Source organism: Rattus norvegicus, chromosome 8 (genome assembly GCF_021556685.1).
Source record: "Rattus norvegicus strain SHRSP/BbbUtx chromosome 8, alternate assembly SHRSP_T2T, whole genome shotgun sequence".
NCBI lineage: Eukaryota > Metazoa > Chordata > Mammalia > Rodentia > Muridae > Rattus > Rattus norvegicus.
In genome coordinates, this window is record NC_141541.1 from 71,469,397 (window position 1) to 71,492,174 (window position 22,778).

Here is a 22,778-nt window from a genome sequence, read left to right on the forward strand (position 1 = left end):
ATTTCTATCCTATAAATGTAGCCAAAAAGAGTAACTCTCAGACGTATCAAAACAAACATTAGTGCTAGACAGAACAGTAGTCTTGCTGACTATGATGCTTTGAAGCAGTGTCCAAGAAAGAACTTCAAACCAACTGCAGACACACCACCATCATGGTGAGCTCTCACGGCTGCTGCTTCGAGAGCCCAGCTCGCTGCAAAGTACAAACTCAGGACTTCATGTTAATGGCCGGCATTGGTTAAGTGTTGCAAGAATGTCAAAAATATACTTATATAGCAGGAAGGGAACAAGAGCACTTTGCTAACAAAAGGAGAACTAAGTTAACACATATCCCCCTTAAGAGACAAACTGGGGAGTAGGTTTTCACAATTATGAAGAAGGCACCCAGGATATTTGGGAAGTAACTTTTGTTTTTCTATTTAGGCTAAAATCTGTATTTATGATATGACTACTGATGGTTTTACAAATGCCTAATAAGGCTTGAAGATGAGCCACGTCACTCTTCTGAAATGCAGTTAGGAATGTGCTCTGTGCACGTAAACTATCATGGCATACCATGCTCCCTAAGCTACTGTCCTGTTAAAATGGCACACGTATCATGGAGCTATGGCCTCCTCTCTATCCTGATGAAAGTAGGTACTGGGTAACGAACACTCATTTGGTAACTTCTGCTTGCAGCTCCAGACCCTGAGTATAGCTGAGAGTAGCCAGGGCATAATTAATTTTGTGCTGTGGATCTTGGTGTTACTGGGAAGGAAGATTGTGGAAAGACAACACAAACTATTCATGCAATGAGCAGAAACATCCTTATTTACCAAGCTTTTTTATTATACATGCAGTAAAAGTGGAAAGGTGGCAGAAGAACAGTTGCGTCCCCTGACTTTCCAGGTCAGTCAATCGGTAGCTGCGCAGATGAGCAAATTCAAGATGAAAAAGCTTGGCACATGGCCTCAGGAAAACTGACACAGCAGCTTACCAGAACAGTTCCGCAGAAAGCCAGTGACCCCAACACTTGGAGGAACAAGCCCACCCACAGGCACCAGCAAGAAGTCTAAGTGGGGACTTAGTTCTACGTGGCTATAGGAGAGGCTCTAAGCACCTAAGTGGACAGAGGTTTTACCAAGCTACACTGAAGGACAAAGGTGGCCTGACAACCGTCATCAACTAAATAAGGAGGTAGTTCACTGGTGCTTGTCATCCTCAGTTCTCAGCTGCCCACATGCACAGATCTTTATGGAGTTGGCTCTGGCTCTGTGCCATCAGATCTACCTCATCCTTCCCATGCTCATGGAGATGAATTTGGAGGTGAAAAAATGATACTAGAGATCACTCGGTCAGGAGAGCTTGTGGATTCCAGTGAGCACGCTCACACTTGGCAGGCCAAAGTACAGCGTTTAGGTTAGTTTCCACTTGGTTTCAGTGCTATTGCTATTCTACACACCTCTTCATAAAAGGCAAGTCTTCGGTTTAGTACAGCATAAACATTCGTGAGGAATCCATAGGCCTTACCTGACCTTATCTGAAACAGTCCCATAAATGCAAATGTGACAACCATGGTCATGTGACTATGAGAGTAGACCAGAGCCTCTGAATACTTCCAGACAAACTTCCCTTTCTCTCAACATCACACAGCAGTGCAATGCAATGTGAACTCTATGTGGGTCTCACCTCTGCAATGGATGACGCACATTGGCTGTTCAATGTTGCCTGAGATTTGTCATTCAAGACCATTTCTTGGCTGGACTGGGAATCAATCTAGGACCTCAGACAGGTGAGGCAGAGGCTGCTCACCAAGCTCCAGCTCCAGGCCTTGCTTTGGGTGCTCATCTGTGCTCCAGCTTCTAACATTTCGCTCCCAGGGGCACTCCTTTGTTTTCCCTGGCCACTTATCCCCTCCCTCCCTCATGACCAGTCACTGCACTGCATCAATGCATGCCACCACGAAATGGTAGGCCAGAAGAAGACTGCTTGTCGAGCAGCAGCTGATGCCCTGCACTGCAGAGCCACATGTTTCTGCTGACGGATTAGGGTAGCCATTTTCACTTAGGCAAACCTACACTCTGTGTTACCGTGTTACAAGATCTCTATGGTAAGAGCTGCCTTTGTACATACGATAAATATAACTATGTCGTGAGGGGCAAGCAGCAACAATACATGATGATAATCTTCACATTTGCCTTAAATGATCATTATTAATGTTAACAACACGAGCAGAAACTCTAATACAAGGTCCCTTTAACTTTCTGGTAGCTGAAAATATAAAAACCCTTTCCTTCTTTTGCAACATGGGCTCTTTGGGGGTAAATAACTAATCCCTGTGGTGATAATCCAAACATGTTGGTATTCTGAGATCTTCTATCTGGATATCTCTGAGTAGATTTTGCTTTTACTGAGTATGAGGGTAGACCACATTCTTTTCCCTACAAACCTTTTCCAATGCCTTCCTAATAAATTTAGTCTCAAACTTAAACTTCTTGCTAGAGCCTCTAAGGTGTATGCTTTTGGCTTGGTTCTATGCTCCGATCATTCAAGTCTCCTAGGCAGCCTCCAGTCCTTTCGACTTCAATCTTGGGTCACTGTGGTGGTCTAGTGCTCATCTGGGAGCACTTCTACATGCTAATACATGCTACTTTCCCTGTCTGTAAGGTCATCCCAGTAGTCCTCCTTGACTAGCTCATTAAGGTCTCTGCTCATTGCCACTCCATCTCTGGTGCCATGACCAGTGCCTGCTCTATTAGCTAACCTGTCCTGCTTTATTTTCTCACCTGTCTATCCCTCCAAAGGATGTACTATGCATCTCGAGAATACACCCCATGAAGACAAGGGTTACTTTACAACAAATACCCTGAGAAGACAAGGGTTATTCTAGAACACATGCCATTCGAGGAAAAGGGTTACTCTAGAATATGTACCCCATGAGGACAAGGCTTTTTCTAGAACATGTACCTTGTGAGGACAAGGGTACTCTAGAGCATGTGCCCCAGGAGGACAAGGGTTATTCTAGAACATGTATTCTGTGAGGACAAGGGCTAAGTCTTGGCCACTGTGGTGCTCCCAGGTTTAGAGCAGTATCTGAAAGAAAGTGCTCAGTAAATGTTACAAATGAATCATAGTATGAAATAAAAATAACCTAATCAGAGAGGAAGTTGTCAAGAAATTAGACTGCACAGGAGAAGGGGATGGAAGCTGGAGGGCAATGCAGACTCCTAAGTACTTTGCTGATTGTGTGTACTTTGCTGTATATGAAGAACAGACTGTGCACTAACCTCCAAGTCGCCATGTCTATATAACTAAGATAAACCATGTTTAAAGACCTAAAAGGAGGTATAAAGCTAGTCATTTCCCTGAAACATAGGCTATTAATAGTTAGAAATTACATGGAACAAAACAGGAACTTCTGAGGTCAAATGTACTGTAACTGCAAAGTCACAGGGCCAAAAGCATAAGAAGGCAGAAGAGCGATGCTATAAAGGGCAAGCCCCTCTATTCGCTGAGCCATCTTAGTCACTTGGGAGCAACGCTGCCGTGAGCACTGCAGCAGGCAACTGTGTACTGGTGTACGTGCTAGCCAGTTGTCTTGGATGTCTGTAGTAGTGACTTGCTAGGTCCTGAGGAAACTAAAGAAGTGTCAAACTGTTCTAATCTAGTTTACACTATTTCAGATTCACACCGACATTGTCTGAGGATTCCAACTTCTCTGTGCCTTTGACTACACTTATGTGGTTGATTTTGTTTTGTGTGTACGTGGTCTCAGGTATGAATATGTTCATGGTTTTGACTTAGGTTTCCTTGACAACCACTGACGTTAAGTAGTTTTCATGTGGCTGTTGACCATTGTATGTCTTCCTTTGAGAAGTACAAAACTAAATCTATTGTCTGTTTTTCACTTTTTAAAATTTATTTATTTATTTTATGTATGTGAGTACACTGTCGCTGTCTTCAGACAACAGAAGAGGGCATCAGATCCCATTACAGATGGTTGTGAGCCACCATGTGATTGCTGGGAATTGAACTCAGGACCTCTGGAAGAGCAGTCTTTTAACCACTAAGCCATCTCTCCAGCTCCTACTGTCTGTTTTTCAAATGAGTGACTAGTATTTTCATTGTTGAGTTGCAATATTTCTTTAGTATTTACAGTAACTGCAAATGATTTGAACACTGACAGACTAGAACAGTTTGACACTTTCTCAAAAATTAAGAGTTGCCACAGGATCTGACCACTTCACTGCCATCAAACCCAGTCACCTGAATTTGATCCCTGGGACCACACGGTGGAAGAAGAGAGTCAGCTCCTAAAAGCTGTCCTTTGACCTTCACACCTGCATGTGCATGCATTCATATACACAGACATGATAAAAATAAACATATTTAATACTTTTAAAAGAAAGAAGTGGAAATTTCCCATGACCATCAACTGAGGAAAAACAAGCAACTGTCATACAGCCACTCGATAAACTACTGCTAGTGATGTACAGGGGAGGGGGTGCTACTGCTGCAGCTACGGGTAAACTTGGAGGCTGACCTGAGCATGAGCCACCAGGCACAAAGGCTGCTGGCTACAGGACTCCACTGGGGTGCAACGTGCAGTATCCAATGGGCACATCCATAGGGGCAGGAAGGAGACCAGTGACTGACAGCAGGTAGAGGGAGGGAGATGAGCAAGTCACTTAATGTGGTTAGGGATTTCTCTTTAGAAATGTTTTGAAATGAGACAACAATGATAAGTTGTATGCTTCAAAAGGATGAATTTTATAGTATCTTAATTCTACCTTAATAAAAAGTATTTTAATGTAACTGAAAAATTATATAGCTCTCAAATGATGAATGTTCACAAGAGTGAGCTGTACTGGAATTACAAACTCATGCTTTATAACCGCTGTCCACTACACTCCCTCACGGTTATCAGGGGTATGTGTTTGTGTGTGTGTACTTGCGTATGTTTATGATGTGTGTGTGTGTATGTGTGTGTACTGTGCATATTTGTATGTCTGCAGTCTGTATATATTTACCTAAATAAGTTGAAAGGTGTGCCTATGTGTGTAGTATATAGATGATGTATGTGTGATATGTGTGGGGAGTATATATGTGTGTAGTATGTGTGATATGTGTGTATGTGGGGGTGCATGGTGTATATACTTAAAGAGGTAAAAAGGTGTATGCATTTGTGTATATGTGTGGTGTGTGTGTATATATGTATATTTCTGGTGTGTGTGGTGCATGCATGTGGTATGTATGTATGTATGTAGTATGTGTATGGTATATGCAGTATATCTGTGTTGTATGTGCATGTACCTAAGAGAGTAGAAAGGCACATATGGTGCATTTTAATGGAGGCTAGATACCGAAAACTGACCTCGTAAAAGGTGAAAATTTGTCTAGATAAAATAGATCGTCAAGAATAATGACAACATTTCAGTGACAGAATTTCGAGAACTCTCTATCCTGTCACAATATTCAGATCAAGGGAGAGCTGCTGAGAGCCATGAATGAAAAGCAGGGGAGGACAGGCCTGACAACCAAAGAGAGCCAAACGCATCTCAGCTAAACAGCTGTGCTGAAAACAATTTCTTGTCTAACAATTAAGAACCTATTTCTTTTTGAAAGACACAGGACATTGGGTTAATAGATTTCTTTAGAAGAAAATCTGTTTTGGGGACTGAAACATTAAAAGAACAGAACATCTGTTTCCCGCAAAGGCAGACTGCACAGAGGCAGCAAGCACCTCGCGTCGACTGGACCTGTGTGTCATCTGTCCTATTTAAATCTTTAGTAAAAGAAAATTAACTTGCATTCTTGAAATTACAGCCAAGCTACAGATATTCAACACCAGAAACCTTAACAGGCAGAGACCTGCTGGTGTAAAGAAGGCAGTCACTGACACATGTCAGTCATCCTCATGTCTACTTGACATCTGTATCAAAGCAACGCTAAGTCAATCGATTCCAAAATCATTTTTAATGTAGTTTAAAAGGAATAACTCACCATCCATGAATTCTGTACAAATCGAAATCCTGTTTTCTACAAAAAATGCCCCGTAAAATCCTATGATATACGATGAGTCACACTGTAACAAAAATGAGACAAAAGCAGTTTAACAGCCAGAAGCTAACACCGTATGCACGTGTACAGATAACAGTGACCAAGAAAAACATTACCTTATAAAGAATTTCCAACTCAGACATGATCTGCTTCTGAAGCTCCAGTGTGATGTCTAACAGAATAACCTAAAGAGACACACAGCAGCATCAGCATATTTGTCTGCCTTTAAGGTACATAGCACGTGAAACATAAGAACTAAAGAAATATGGTTTCTTTATGCAGCATCCCCATAACCCCCAGCGCCAAAACAAGCTGTCTCTGTAGCTAAGCCTCTGTGCTGGAGGAGGCGGTACAGAGGTGATTGATGGGACCCTGGAAGGAGCCAGGTCTCAGAGGTCAGCATTAATGGCTTTAAAAGTCAGTTAAGTTATAACACTCAATTTATGTGCCCTATTTGAGCCACACTGGCTATTTTCAGAAAAGATCATTAAAAGAGAAGAGCCCTGTGAGCAGGCTCAGAGATAAGCAGAGGGGATGGTAAATAAAAGAACATTTTAAAATGGGATTTTCAGAAATAAAAGAAATGGGAGTTTGAAAACCCTGTCACCTTATTTCCTCCCATGTGGGTAATGTTTCTTTATAAATGCTGACAGACTTAGAGCAGGAAAGGTCTTCACCCACCTGACTCCCACGCTTCGCCAGGACCTCCTGACGTGTTGTGGTTTTCCTTAAGTATCTGCCACCAAGGTGGGTTTTATCACACAGAAATCTCCACGTGTATGAACCTAATGTCCCTGTCCAGGCCATGCTCTAGTTTAATTCAAAGACTTTCTCTTCCCTTAGACACAGAAATGTCCAAGTGTGTGAACCCAATGTCCCTGTCCAGGCCATGCTCTAGTTTAATTCAAAGACTTTCCTCTTCCCTTAGACACAGAAATGTCCAAGTGTGTGAACCCAATGTTCCTGCCTAGGACATGCTCTAGTTTAATTCAAAGACTTTCTCTTCCCTCAGGCAGGTGTGCGCCCTGGGGATTGAACTAAACCGTCTCACGAATGCTGGCCAACCATTCTACCAGTCACAACCCCAGCTCAACACCACGCACTTCAGTGAAGCCAAGTTTTAAAAAACCTTTTAAAAAATATTTTCAAAAGACAGTAAGGACATAAAATAGGTGGAGAAAAATTCTTAAGAACTGTGGCAGAGTTTGATTTTAAACACTTCTGGGTAAACCCTTAACCTTCAGGATTGCTGCAACAGCGTCAGTCTACACAATTACAGCACTGAATTACACTTCGTATCTCAAATGAAGACTATGTATCATTATACTGAATAAAGCAAAAATAGGAATGATGTAAACCACAAGAAAAGAAAATGACTATTCTAATATTCATATTTCTAACATTGGCATTCATTTAAGTAAGAAGTGGGAATGGGGTTGCATATGGCTAGCCAATACTTTGGAATTAATGGCAGTCTCCTGAGACCTTATCTTTCCCTTGAACAAGAACCTCGCTTGAGTTCCCATCATGTGGAGTAAGCTGTAACTCCGGAGTGGCGGCTAACCCTCCTCTCACTCTTCCTACACAGCTTCCTTCCTGTCCACCCACGCTGCCTTGTGAGTGTTTCCTCTTTCCACTCCACAGTCACTGAATACGAAAGAGAGTTTGACCTTTTAGACCCAGTTTGAAAGCCTCATCACCTCAGACACCTACCTCAAAACCCTTCATCGGAATTCATCCCTTGCTTGACCCTTATTCATCTTTACCACAACTGGCTTTAATGCCCCGGCATCTCCTAAAAGCCTTCAGAGAGCTGAGGGCTATAAGGGCAAGGGCAAGGCAGGGTCTGAGTACGCATTACTCCTCAGCACCGAGGACAAGGCCTCTCGGCAGCGCCCAGTCTGAGCTGGACCTTAATTAAAGTGTTCCTTACGAGCAGAACCCCAGATGTGCTGTTATCAGACAGGGAGATGGATCGTATGATGTCTGCCATTGAATCAAGAACCAAAGACGCGGGCTGGAGAGATGGCTCAGCGGTTAAGAGCACCGACTGCTCTTCCAGAGGTCATGAGTTCAATTCCCAGCAACCACATGGTGGCTCACAACCATCCGTAATGGGATCTGATGCCCTCTTCTGGTGTATCTGAAGACAGCTACAGTGTACTTGTATATGATAAATAAATAAATCTTTAAAAAAAAAAAAAAAAAAAAAAAAAAAAAGAACCAAAGACGCAAACACACGACAAAACAAAGTGCCACACGGACCGAAACCTGACTGGGACTGCTAAATTCATGAAGCTCACCCGCTGGTCTCTGATTGGTTTGGAGCTCTCTTGAGACTTGCTATAGTCCAGAGAATGGGGAGTCCATAACCCCCGAAAAAGCAAATCAGGTCATTTCTGCAAATTTCAGGGAGGAAGGCCACTCCATGCTGCCACAGTGCGTGTGCATAAGCTCTGTTTTCTGGAAGCGTGGCATTTCCTTTCCCCCAGCATTCTTGCCAGTGAGCTTTAAAACTGCTAAAAATAAACCAGACCATTCTTCCTCTGAAGGCTAGGGAGAAAATTACAGTGAATGTGGATTTTCCCCTTTGAAGTTCAAGCACAGTGTGGATGGCCTGAACCTTCTCTCCTCAGGCTGAGCCAAGTGCTTCAGAGATAAGAGAAGGAGCTGGGTGTCCCTGCCTGCCTGCCTTCCCACTGTTCTCCCTCTGCTACACCTCCAGGACAGGACGCGCAGGATGCGCTGTCAAGTTAAATACAAGCAGTCAAGTGACTGAATTATAATTTACTCTGTGCTCAATTTAAATTAGTGTGAGACTATTAAAATATACAGTATAAATACGGCAATTCATCACGAGCTGTCATGGATGACTTCATTTATTTGCTGGAGTGGCATGCGCTCTACTAAAGGCAAAGAGAACAAAATCACAGGTCAAATTAAGCCGCTATTCTGTTTTAATTCACTTATTTAATCTGTGGCGACATAATTGTCTTTTACAGTATGTACAACTCAGAAAGGAAACTTGGGAGGATTACAGTCAGGATACAAATGATTAATCAAATGGTCCATTTAAATGCTGCTTTAGAAGCTGCAGAAACCCAAAGCACTCGGGAATGACCGTCAACGCCTGCCACATATACCGCTAAGACACCCTGGTAGATGTACTCTTTTCCCAATCAGAAAATAATCCTGAGGGGCCAGTAAATTCCCCGAGCATTACTGTTGGAAAGATTTTACGGAAGGCACTAATGGTGGAGAGGTTCTGCTTCTAGACGGCTAACAGGGCTGGTGTTTGCTTTCTGCTCTACTTACTTGCAATGGTCTGGCTACCTACACCAAACAAACAAAAGCCAGTAAATGCGAGCCAGCAAGTGGGCAGGTGATGATCAGACAGTCACTTCTGACATGTGGTTTTCGTAATTTTCTAAATGTGCTGTGTGACACAAAGAAATTTCTAGATTGTATGCTATAGAGACATTTCTATTTTTCTTAAAATTGTCTTCCTTTTAAAAACAAAAACCTGTTAAGTTCTCTTATCGAATCTCAAATCTGAGAAAGGACGAGCTGCAATATGCTGCTGTTTGTGAAAAGGAGGATTCAGTCAGGAATGTCTAAAAGTTGGAAAAGTTCTGTGTAGTACTCTCATTGAACTGGTCCAAGGACAGTCACGGTGTGGTTCAATTGACCACTGACTTTGGGATGAAAACCCCCAAGGTTCTAGGCTGGCAGCAGAGCCCTGCAGGGGAATCTGCTCAGACAAGGACTGTGATTTGCTACTCTGCACAGTCCCCCTTGTGACACCAGGCAACTGGGGTCACTGAGAGGTTCAAGTGACATGCTTCAAGTCACACAAAGCCAGGAGAGGGTCAGGAAAAGATCAAATGCACTTCTAAGTCTTAACCTTCCATTTTACCCTTTAATATAACAAAGGCAGCAAAGAAATATTCTGGGGGCAAGTAATGGTCCATACAAAGGCCATCGGGGGATTTTGTATGTTGCTGAACCTATTTTCAGAATGTTACTTCAAAAGATAAATGAATGAATTAAACAACAACAAAACTGTATTCAATCAGTAAATTATGTGTTAAGACACTGCATTTAGTGCTAGGCCCTGTAGGTAAGGCAAGAAAGTGGTTGGTTCTGTTCTCCATTTTAAAGAGATTTCGATCCATTGGAGGAAACAGACATGATACTAACCACCATGTGTGAGATGGCATATGACCGCCCCTAGGAATCACATTCCAACAATTCCAAAAGGTGACTGGTACATACAACAGGGTGACAGGGCTTATCCAGAATCAAAGAGCAGGCTCTTGAAGGCTGTTAGGAATTCTAATAGTTGAAGACATGGATGAAGGCATTCTAATTAGAGAGGCGCACATGAATTAACTTGTTGAAAAAAAAAGAAACCCAGCAACAACCTAGGTTCAGATGAGGTGACAAGTTCAAGTAAAACAGAACAAAATGCACAGAGACCAGGAAATGTAGGAACATGTAAAGCAGCAGCAGACTGCTAATGCATGTGGAGATGCCCAACACCCACCTAGGGGTGTGCTTAGTTTGTTTGGGCCATGTGACAGCTGATGGTGATTGCTAATCTCACAGGTCCAGAATCACCTAGGACACCAGCCTTTGGTGTGTCTGTAAGGGGGTCAGATTGGGTTAACTGAGTTGGCAGGACCCACCCTACAGGTAGGCATCTTCACTCCAGGGCTGGGGTCCTGAACCAAATACAAGTGAGAAAAGGAAGAGAACAGCAGTTTTCATTTCTCCCACTCCTGCTGCCATGAGGGCTGGACACTCAACTCTGGAGCAAGTGAGCCCTCCTCCCTTTATCTGCTCCTATAGGGCATCTTCTCATAGCTGTGAGAAAAGTAACAGGTACAGAAGTAACATGGTGCCTTTTAATACTTTTAAGAGGAGACAATGCTTTTAGGAAGCCAATCTAGGGGTATAGAACAGCAAAGGCAGGGTTTACATCCTGGCCTCTGGCTTTCTAAGTGTAGAACCTTGGGAAAATTGTCTAACTGTGCTGCATCTGCTAAATGAAAAGCAGGAACAGTAGCAAAAGTCTAAAATAAAGATAATATATGTAAAATACTCAGCAGCATAAATCATCAATAAGTTGCAACTTCTCTTTACTGAGAGAATGATCCTGAGGCTGGCCAATGGTCTTACAAAAGCAGCCATCTGGATTACAGTGTGACAAGAAAGGAAAGGAACCAAAGCCAGGCAAACAAAATAACCCAGATTGCTGAGCATCATGGTGTACGCCTTTAATGCCAGCATCAGTGAGGCAGAAGCAGGCAGATCCCTATGAACTTGAAGCCAGCTCAGTCTACACAGAAAGTTATACACTAATCAGGGATATATGGTGAAACAACAAACAAAACCCACAAGCCAACACACACACACACACACACACACACACACACACACACACACGCACTCCTGTCACACCACACCAGAAAAATCAACAGGTCTCCAGGTGTTCTGGGCAGTAGCCAGACAGCACCACATCTAGAGACTGGTAATGAGGAGCAAGCTTAGGCTGCTCAGTTCACTGACTGAACAGTCTTCTAGTCCCTGTACAGGGGGAGAAAGCAGGCTGCACTCAGTCTCCTTAAGTTGAGAAGACAGAGCCTGGGGCAGAGAAGTCCAAGAGTGCCAGTGTAGGCTGGCAGGGCACCAGAGGGAGCGTGACAGACATCAGAGTCTATAGTAGAGCGATGAGCTCCACTTGGAAGCTGGAAGTTACCCAGGCCAGGAGGATAGAACCAGAGCAAGCAACCCTAACCCTGCGACCTGTGTTTCCTTAGCCATTGGATCAGGAATCCCACCTCAGCAGAATGGGGAAATTCATTGCAGACTGACTGCTGCTTTGGTATTTTAAGCAAAAGTAAGTAAAACATTGGATTGTTTCAAAGTCACTAGCATCATAGAACAAACTGAGGGAGGGGGCCACCCACTCACTTCAAAAATATTAATCCAGAATTCCTCCTGTCAAAAGGAAGTACAGGGACAAAGAGTGGAGCAGTGACTGAAGGAAAGGCCATCCAGATTCTGCCCTACCTGGGGATCCATCCCATCCGTAGACACCAAACCCAGACACTATTGCTGATGCCAAGGAGCCTAGTATAGCTGTCCCGAGAGGCTCTGCCAGAGCCTGACCAATACAGATGTGGATGCTCACAATCAAACATCGCATTGAGTGTGGGGACCCCAATGGAGAAGTTAGGGCAAGGACTGAAGGACCTGAAGGGGTTTACAACCCCATAGGAAGAACAACAGTATCAACCAACCAGACCCCCTAAAACTCCCAGGGACTAAACCATCAACCAAACAGTACACATGGGGGAAACCCAAGGCTCCAGCTGGATATGTAGCGGAGGACAGCCTTGTAGGGCATCACTGGGAAGGGGAGGCCCTTGGTCCTGTGAAGGCTCGATGACCCAGTGTAGTGGAATGCTAGGGTGCTGAGGCTGGAGTGGGTTGGCAGGTGAGTGAGCACTCTCAGAGAGGCAGGGGGAGGGGGAGGGGATAGGGGGTTTGTGGAGGGGAAACTGGGAACGGGAATAACATTTGAAATGTCAATAAATAACCAATTAAAAAAAGAATATTCATAGGATGCAAAACTATCTAGCTACCTATGCTACATTATCAGTATCCTGGGGGTTGGGGATTTAGCTCAGTGGTAGAGCACTTGCCTAGCAAGCGGAAGGCCCTGGGTTCGGTCCCTAGCTTCAGAAAAAAACAAAAAACAAAAAACAAAAAACACATTATCAGTATCCTGATAAAAAAGAAATACAACCCAAAATGAAGGGAAAAGGAACCCATTGGAAGTAACCCAGAAATGAGATACATGACAGCTACTAGGTATGCCCACTGGCTGGCTTGTCTGTCCTGGTCAGGGTTGCTGTGCTATGACAAAACACCATGACCAGAAACAAACTGGGGAAGAAAGGGCTTCTTTGGCTTATACCTCCATATCACTGGAAGAAAAGAGGACAGCCATTCAAACAGGGAAGGAACCTGGAGGCAGGAGCTGATACAGAAGCCACAGGGGGGCCTGCTCCTTACTGACTTGCTCCCCGTGGTCCACTTAGCTTATTTTCTTACAGAACCCAGGACCACCAAATTGGAGATGGTCCCACTCACAATGGGCTGGACTGTACCTTATTAATAATAAATTAAGATAATGCCATATAGAGTTGCCCACAGCTCATTTTATTAGTTGAGAATCCCTTCTCTAGGATTACTTAAGCTTCTGCCAAGTTGATATAAACTTATCCAGCACAGTTGTAATAATTTACCCTATATACTCTAGAATGTAGAAAACAGGTAGGCCACATCAAATAACAACATGAAAAATATTCTTAAAGCAAAAAGGTCTACCTACACTTTTTTAGGGATAAAAAGAACATTATAAATGAAAAACCACAGTAGGTAGGAGAAATGGCACATTAGCTAATGAAGAGAAAAGATCTGTGAAGATATGGGAAGGGACAGGAACTATTCAAAACCAAAACAGGTAAAAGACCATGAGTAGAGAAGCCAACAAGGCAGGCAAATTTCCCAATGTGGGAGCATGATCTGATAAAAGGGTAAAGTGTTCCAAATTTGATGAAAGCTAAAATCCCACATATTTAAGAATTTCAACAAACCTCAAGCATATTGAAGAAAAAGCATCACAGCCAAGCCCAGCATAACTATACAATGTAAACTGTGACCATCACCTCTAACAAAGAAAGAACTCTGAGATGCCAGGGCCGATCCATGGAGCAGCAATGAACACAAAGGACAGCCAGCACCTGGCTGGAAAATAAAAGACAACACTGAAATCAGATCTTCAAAATTCAAAAGAAAAGTCCAGGCAATCTAGATCCCTACCGCCTGTGATGATCATGGAGACTTGTTTCTTCAGAACTTTGGAAACCTTAGGAAAGCAAGCCACCAATTAAATGCTTCTTTTGATAAGAGTTGCCTAGAGTATGGCGTCTCCTTACAGCAATAGATCACTGACTAGCACAGCTCTTATTGTAAGGATCTTATATGATACACTAATGAAGGATGCTATAAGCTCTAGACAATCATTAGAAACAGTGAGGGAGAATGGGTACATAATCAGGACAAATGGAAACAACACAAAGAACAAGAGATATAAACCAAATCATATCATATCACAGAAAATGTAAATGGTTCCAACACCCTAATTAAAAAGCAAAGATCAGACTAGATTATAGATTATAAAGTAAGACCCAACTACATGCTGTCTACAAGAAACTCATCTCCAATGTAGAGACACACTATGTTGAAAGTAAAAGGCCAACACTAGTAAACATCTAGCTACTGTAGTTAGATTACTATTAACCAATATGGATTTCAGAGCACAGATTGCTATGAACAAAACAGTCACCACATTAATATAAAGAGGCCAATTCATCCAAATGAAAAGAACCTTACCAAAACTAATAGCACATCTTCAAAAACTATGGCAGAGAGTGACAGAAATGTAAGAAAAAACAACCAGACCAAGATCTAACTGTTGGAGATTTTAACATTCCTGTTTGGTACTTGATAGAACATGAAGAAAAATTCAGATATGAAATATATAAAAACTTAAAGCCAATTTGATCTAACAAAGATTTACATAACAATTTTCATATTCTTTGGATGATATATTATTTTATATGCACAGGAAAGTTTCACCAACAAAGACCATATTTGAGCCAAATTAATTTAAAGTAATCCCAATCATATAGTATGTTCTTAGACCACAGTAAATTAAATATAAGTCAGTAACTGAAAAATATTTGGAGAATTTCTAAATATTTGAAAACTAATAAATTTTTAAGAACTAACACACCATGACTGGCTGTTTTGAAGAAATGGTATTTTTCTCCAAAATTAAGCATTTTATGAGCTACATGATTGTTGCTTTGGTTCTCAAGATCAAGCCTAAATACAAAAATCAGCCACCATTTGACTCAGTTTGCAGACACAGTACAGTTCTTGCTTGAAATCCCAGTTTAAAGGTCCAGTCTGGGAAATGGTTTATTTGTAAACCCCAGCAGTTCTCATATAGTGAAAATATAACTTTACAATGTAACCTTTAATTCTTTCCTGAAACAGCTGCCACACCCAGTTAAATAATCACGGCTATGAATCTTAATATTAGCCTATGTTATGTATATCTTAAAATGTATGGAATTATGAAAATTTTATATTGTATTTGCAAGGCCAAGGGCTATGGGTCATCTGTAGTGACACATTCTTTCTCTCTTGGCATAACTGAACCAAGATTTGAGTCTTTAAATATATCAACAGTATCATAATCTAAGACTTCTGACATGAAAGGAACAAATAAGTGGGCAGACAGGAAAACACTGCTCACTTAGGGGAGGGGAGTGCTCTCTGATCAAAGGGAGCTCAGGAGAGAAACAGAAACAGATCAAGGTGGGTTCACAGGGGAAGACTGGGATACAGCTTAGCCTACAGTGCCTACTTCAGGGACTCTGCACCCATTTCCTCCTGTATAAATGTGAGACCTATGAAGATGTCAATGCTATCTCCCAAGCTGCGTGTGTGGATATGATTTGCTTGGAGTTTCAAAGAAGGCACCCTCAGAGACTTCTGTTGGACCTCCTCACATGGGCTATCTGTTATTAAAAGTAGACCTCATGATGCCCTATATGACGCAGGTGCTGTGCTAGGTGTGAGATGGGAAGGGAACTATGGAATGCACTAGAATCCAGAAGATTTGAGCCTCAGAGCTAGTTTAACTTTAATAAAAAGAGATAACCATTTTGCAAATTCTTAATTTCCTTAAAATATAAGGCACAGAAATACAAACTGAAACATTAGGGAAAGAAACCAGTTTCTCACTGTGGATGGTGCTACAGAGGCATCTCAGAGATGAACTGTGAAAGGCTGGGTGGACAGAGAGGGTTGCACAGCAGTCACTTGTACATAGGCTGCACAGCACCGGAGGACATTAGCTTTATCGAGTCAGGTGAACATCCTAACCTTGCCTATCCCAAATGACCTTGCATAAATCAGCCCCATGAGTCCCTCTTTCTTCAAATCTAAAATTGGTGAGAATTACCTCATAGTTTTAAGGATTAAAGATGACTGTTTAAAACATGTAGTGTCATACCTGGCACACAGCAGCTATTCAAAAACTAAAACCTTCCATTACTCAAGGCCCAGAGACATGGCATGGCAAGAAGTCACTAGCTGGCAGGCAGGGGCAGAGGATGTGTCTGTAAAGGTAGATCACTGCTAGACTGCAGGAGGGACTGGCCATGGCCCAGCAAATAGCCTACTGCTGTAAGTGTGGTTACAGAAGCAGAGAGGGGAAAGGAAATCAGTGAGCACCAAGGATTTTATAAAAGAGCTGAGGAGATGGCCTGGCAGGTAACAGCAATGGCTGCACACGGCTTAACACCTACATAAAGTACCTGTCATGGCTGCCTGCTTCCCTAAGTCCAGCACTGTGGGAGGACAAGACAGGACCAGCCTAGCTCCAGACTCAGTAAGAAACCCTGTGTCTCATGGGAAGAAGGTAGAGAGTGACATAACAGGCCACCTGCATCCTCCTCTGATTTCTATGTGTATAGGCCACATGGACCACTACCCACCCCCCCCCCTACACACAGACTCTCACACATACAAATTTGCATAAAATATACCCAATGCTTACCTTTACAGCTAAGATTTTCCCACTTGGGACATGATATGCTCTATAGGAAGAAAAAAGAAAAACAAAGTTACTTGATGTTATTAGGTAACCTATAGAGTGGTTAAGGACATAGTGTCACCCCAAACATTTCTGGCTCAATGGGGGATAGACCTTCAAGTCAATGACTCATGCTAGCAATGTGGATTTCTGTGGGGCTAAACAAGGTTTATAAAGTGATTATGAATCTTAAAACTGCTCAAAAGTCACAGGCTATCTATTATTACCTCCCTAACAGGCAGGGCCCTGAAGAATGAGCGATTTCAACAGTCTGCTCCATGCCTAAGTGGCATGCGCACACACAGTGGCAGAACCAGACCTTAAAACTAGATCAGGTTCTCTGACCTGAGAGCCTTTGTTATATCACTGTATGTGTGTCTATAGTTGTGTATGTGCAGCAAAATGAAGGTTTTTGCTTTTCTTTAAGGTACATAGAAAGAGAAACCATATCACTGTATTTCATCAAAATAATCACCAATCACAGGATGAGCTCTGACTGGCTTACTAAAACATTGGTGTGAGAAATACACCAATGAGGTTTTAGCAGGTGGCTCATCTTTTCCTTAAAGAATTAGGCTCAGGTGGTGTCTGAATGAGAATGCTCCCCCTCAGCCGCCGCCCAGGCTTACATGTTTCAATGTTTCTACTTGGTGAAACTATTTGGGAAGGATTAGAAGACGTGGCCTTGTTGAAAGGAGGTGTGTCATTGGGGGCCGGCTTTAAGGATTCCCAGTGCCTCTTTTGCTCTCTATTCCTAGCTTGTAGATCAAGATATAAGTAAGCTCTCAGCTGTTCCTACCACCATACCATTGCCCCACCAACATAGACTCTAATTGTCTAAAATCGCTTTTTCTTTTTAAAGCTGCCTTGGTCCTTTTTCACAGTATTAGAAAAGTAATTAAAATACCCAGCTACACTGGAGTAATTCATAACCTAGGTTAAGAAAATATTAACAGGACTGGGGATGTGCACCACCATATCTAGCACCAAGAAATGTTATGAAATCAATTGATTTATAGAAATGGTTTAGTTATGAGTCTACAGTCAATACTAGGAGAGTAGATGTATGCAGACATATACATACATACATAATACATACATACATAATACATACATACATAATACATACATACACACAAACATACACATACACACTTAAAAAATAAATGAAACCTTTCAGGCTTTGTATAAAAGGATGCAACATTTTACAAATGAAGCCCATATATTAATCCTGTTTTTATAAGAAATTATTATCTACCATCTGTGTAACCATCACACTTCATAAAGCAAAACTACATTAATGCAAAGCTACACGTCAGATCTTAGTTTGATTTGTGATATAGTCAAACTTTGCAGCACACTGGTAATTTCCCTCAGTGGCTACAGAAGTTGTTGGAATGTGCTCTTTAAAATATATGTGAAGAATTTAGATGCCCTTTCATGTAAATATAAATAATTCAATATGAAAGATTAAATAATAACATTATTTCCACCAGTATATTCCAGATGCTTCCAACTTCAACTCAAGCTCTGAGTATTAGAACGCTCGCCAAGGACTAAAGTATAAAGACAAACACTGGAAGGGCAGTGCTGCCCTTTGAACAAGGAGCGACACGTGGACTTCTGAGACCAGATGCAGCGACAGAAGCATGATTAGCAGAGAGCCCAACATACATATCCCTCACTGGGCAGCTTGGCAACTTAATTAGCTTGTCAAGAAAGCTGATCTCTTTCCCAAAAAGAAAGGTCTCCCATTTCCAAGTGAATTAAAAGGAGAGTTGATGATTTAATTATGACGCACGCTAATTCATCCATGAAAAGTTTGGGTTCCATTTCGAGCAATAAAGACACCTTGTGGCTGGGTTTACAGTCTGGGGACAGGGCCGGTTTCACATTTCATCATCAGGGAGAAATGGATGGCAAAGGCAGCAGCAGCTCAAGCCGAGCCAACTCAACTCTGAGCAGCGTCCTACCTGGAGGGAGAGCTTGTTTACTTTCAGCAGATAGTGCGTCTCAATTGTCTCGACCTTTCTCAGCACATTAACTGTAAAGTGATTAATGAAGTCTGAATGGAGGCTCTGGTTACACCAAAAGACAACTATACACCTCTGCAATGCTTTAATTAACAGCTAACGCTTCAAATTAGTTTGTTGTTGCCACAGTAATTACCTGTTCCAAAGAGAGAAGGGAGGAAGCATTTGTATGAGGGTTTCTTAGCTCTTCTCCCTGTGTGCTCCACTTGGCCTTTGGGGAGCAGTCCCCTGTAAAACTGAACAAACACTACAGACACCTGGGGATGGCACAAGGTACAACAGCTGATGTAAATGCTAGAACATGAGAACCTGTGAGGGATTTCTTTTCTTAATTAAATCATTAGAACTGGGAAGATCCACTTTTAACCTAGATCTTTTGAGGTAGGAGGATTCACACGATGCCCGTGATGTTAAAATCTTCCATTTCAGGCTGGCAGGACTCAGTGGGTGAGTGATCCCTGCTCTTGAAGAAGGCCTGGGTTTGATTCTCAGCACCCACATTGGGTGCATCACAACCTCGTGTCACCCCAGCTCCGGGGCATGACACACTCTTCTGGCCTCTTCAGGCAACTGCATTCCTGTGGTACTTGTATAGACATGCAGTCACACTTAAACACACAGGAATAAAAGGAATTAAAAACATCTTTCACAGACTAATTTTATCTGATCAATTGATTGTTGAGACATTCTCCAACTGTGTGGATTGATCAAATGTTCTGGGTGATTGTACAAGATTTTGTTTCACGTATTTTAAGATTGTTATTAATTACATATTAGCTTACGGTTGCTAAGTCAGTTTGCTTTTCTTATAGCATCTATAGCAGCCCTTCTTATGTGTAGTAATTTTTTTTTTAAGTTTGTCATACACCAATATATAAGCTTTTAGAGAAGGTTTTGTTGGTACTCCTGCTTTGTTGGTCGGATGTCCTTTCCCATCTCTTCCTCTTAACTTTAGTGTATCTTTGTGGTTTTGTGTTTTATGAATTTCTTCCAAACTAATCTAAACTAGCAAGGAGCTATATTTCTAAAAACTCAATCTACATAATCTATTAAGCGGAGATCTTTCTGTCTATTGTAACAACTGATATATTCGGGATTCCTCCCACCACTTTCTTCTTTTGTTTTTACCTTTCTCCTGCACCTGTCTACTGCATTCTTGTTGACTAGAGCATTTTTATCAGAGCGGACTTAACAGAATATAAAGTTAACTGTTTTCTATTCCCCTGCAAACAATGTAAAAGCCTCAGACAGTCTTAGCTCCTGTCACCTCTCTCACCTTCACACATCATTTGTCCAAGCAGTGGAGCAAGTGTGAAGGCCCAGGGTGCAACCGTGTGTGAAACAATGAACAACGGGTTAAGTGAGAGACATGAGCTAAAGAGGCAGTGGAAACTGGGCTGTCTCATTTCTCCTAGGCCATGCCACTTGGCCTTTATTCCAAGTTATAGAAGGTACAGATAGAAGCAGAAAGCTTCAAAGAAGCTGCTGGATGAGGAGTTTGAAACTAAGGGTGAGCTGAGAAATGTCCCCAGCAAGGGGTGAGAGGAACTTGAGCTGAGTAGGGGTGAAAGCTTCCTATCTAAACTGAGGCCAGGGAGGAAAAAGAAGTAGTCAAGGACATAAGAGGATCTTCTGGTAAACTCACAACAGACCAGAGAGGCCACGAATGCTGGTCTTATGTCTGTCCTAATGCCAAGGACTTGGTAAGTGCACAGGAAACGTGTGACTCCCCACCACAAAGGCAATACGTGGGGACCAGTGCAAGTGATTCTACTGCTTGTACTTTCAGACGTTAGAGTCTAGTGAAGCTTAGAAGGGAAGCGATATGTGGGCCTACATTCATCTAAGTCCCAAGGAGAATCTATGTTAAGAATAATCACCACAGACTGGAGAGATGGCTCAGCGGTTACGAGAACCGCATGATCTTCCAGAGGACGCAGGTTCAGTTCCCAACACTCAAAATTGCCTGCAACTCCAGTTTCAGGGAATTTGATGCCCTCTCTGCCCTCTTTAGATACCAGGCATACATGTGGTACACATATAAAATATTTTTTAAAAATTCTCCAATAATCTTTAAGTGAGAAGAAAAGTTTGAAAACAAAATGTTAAAAAGTCCTGCATCCGAGAGACCCAACCGCCTGGTCAGGTGGGCACTCCTGAGGCTGCAGAGCGGAAGAGACCACCAACACTGCTCACCCCTGCCCACATCCCTGGCCCAAGAGGAAACTGTATAAGGCCTCTGGGCTCCCGTGGGGGAGGGCCCAGGAGCGGCAGGACCCCTGCCTGAGACACCGCCAGAACCTGAAGGAAACAGACCTGATAAACAGTTTTCTGCACCCAAATCCCGTGGGAGGGAGAGCTAAACCTTCAGAGAGGCAGACAAGCCTGGGAAACCAGAAGAGACTGCTCTCTGCACACACATCTCGGACGCCAGAGGAAAAAGCCAAAGACCATCTGGAACCCTGGTGCACTGAAGCTCCCGGAAGGGGCGGCACAGGTCTTCCTGGTTGCTGCCGCTGCAGAGAGCCCGTGGGCAGCACCCCACGAGCGAACTTGAGCCTCGGGACCACAGGTAAGACCAACTTTTCTGCTGCAAGAAAGCTGCCTGGTGAACTCAAGACACAGGCCCACAGAAACAGCTGAAGACCTGTAGAGAGGAAAAACTACACGCCCCAAAGCAGAACACTCTGTCCCCATAACTGACTGAAAGAGAGGAAAACAGGTCTACAGCACTCCTGACACACAGGCTTATAGGACAGTCTAGCCACTGTCAGAAATAGCAGAACAAAGTAACACTAGAGATAATCTGATGGCGAGAGGCAAGCGCAGGAACCCAAGCAACAGAAACCAAGACTACATGGCACCATCGGAGCCCAATTCTCCCATCAAAACAAACATGGAATATCCAAACACACCAGAAAAGCAAGATCTAGTTTCAAAATCATTTTTGATCATGATGCTGGAGGACTTCAAGAAAGATGTGAAGAACTCCCTTAGAGAACAAGTAGAAGCCTACAGAGAGGAATCGCAAAAATGCCTGAAAGAACTCCAGGAAAACATAAATAAACAAGTAGAAGCCCATAGAGAGGAGACACAAAAATCCCTGAAAGAATTCCAGGAAAACACAATCAAACAGTTGAAGGAATTAAAAATGGAAATAGAAGCAATCAAGAAAGAACACATGGAAACAACCCTGGATATAGAAAACCAAAAGAAGAGACAAGGAGCTGTAGATACAAGCTTCACCAACAGAATACAAGAGATGGAAGAGAGAATCTCAGGAGCAGAAGATTCCATAGAAATCATTGACTCAACTGTCAAAGATAATGTAAAGCGGAAAAAGCTACTGGTCCAAAACATACAGGAAATCCAGGACTCAATGAGAAGATCAAACCTAAGGATAATAGGTATAGAAGAGAGTGAAGACTCCCAGCTCAAAGGACCAGTAAATATCTTCAACAAAATCATAGAAGAAAACTTCCCTAACCTAAAAAAAGAGATACCCATAGGCATACAAGAAGCCTACAGAACTCCAAATAGATTGGACCAGAAAAGAAACACCTCCCGTCACATAATTGTCAAAACACCAAACGCACAAAATAAAGAAAGAATATTAAAAGCAGTAAGGGAAAAAGGTCAAGTAACATATAAAGGCAGACCTATCAGAATCACACCAGACTTCTCGCCAGAAACTATGAAGGCCAGAAGATCCTGGACTGATGTCATACAGACCCTAAGACAACACAAATGCCAGCCCAGGTTACTGTATCCAGCAAAACTCTCAATTAACATTGATGGAGAAACCAAGATATTCCATGACAAAACCAAATTTACACAATATCTTTCTACAAATCCAGCACTACAAAGGATAATAAATGGTAAAGCCCAACATAAGGAGGCAAGCTATACCCTAGAAGAAGCAAGAAACTAATCGTCTTGGCAACAAAACAAAGAGAATGAAAGCA

The 22,778-nt window shown here is 42.5% G+C and overlaps 1 protein-coding gene across 12 annotated transcripts in view; it reads right to left on the reverse strand.

Moving 5' to 3' along the window:
* Nucleotides 1-22,778, reverse strand: part of Map2k5 (mitogen activated protein kinase kinase 5) — a 226,783-nt gene that overhangs the window by 129,541 nt on the left and 74,464 nt on the right. For all 12 annotated transcript variants that reach the window (XM_087560729.1, XM_087560730.1, XM_087560728.1 and 9 more), the window contains 3 exons: nucleotides 16,745-16,784; nucleotides 6,156-6,224; nucleotides 5,983-6,064 (listed from right to left, as the gene is read on the reverse strand). In XM_087560729.1, the coding sequence (XP_087416855.1) occupies nucleotides 5,983-6,064; nucleotides 6,156-6,224; nucleotides 16,745-16,784 (191 nt within the window). The remainder of the gene's footprint in view (nucleotides 1-5,982; nucleotides 6,065-6,155; nucleotides 6,225-16,744; nucleotides 16,785-22,778) is intronic.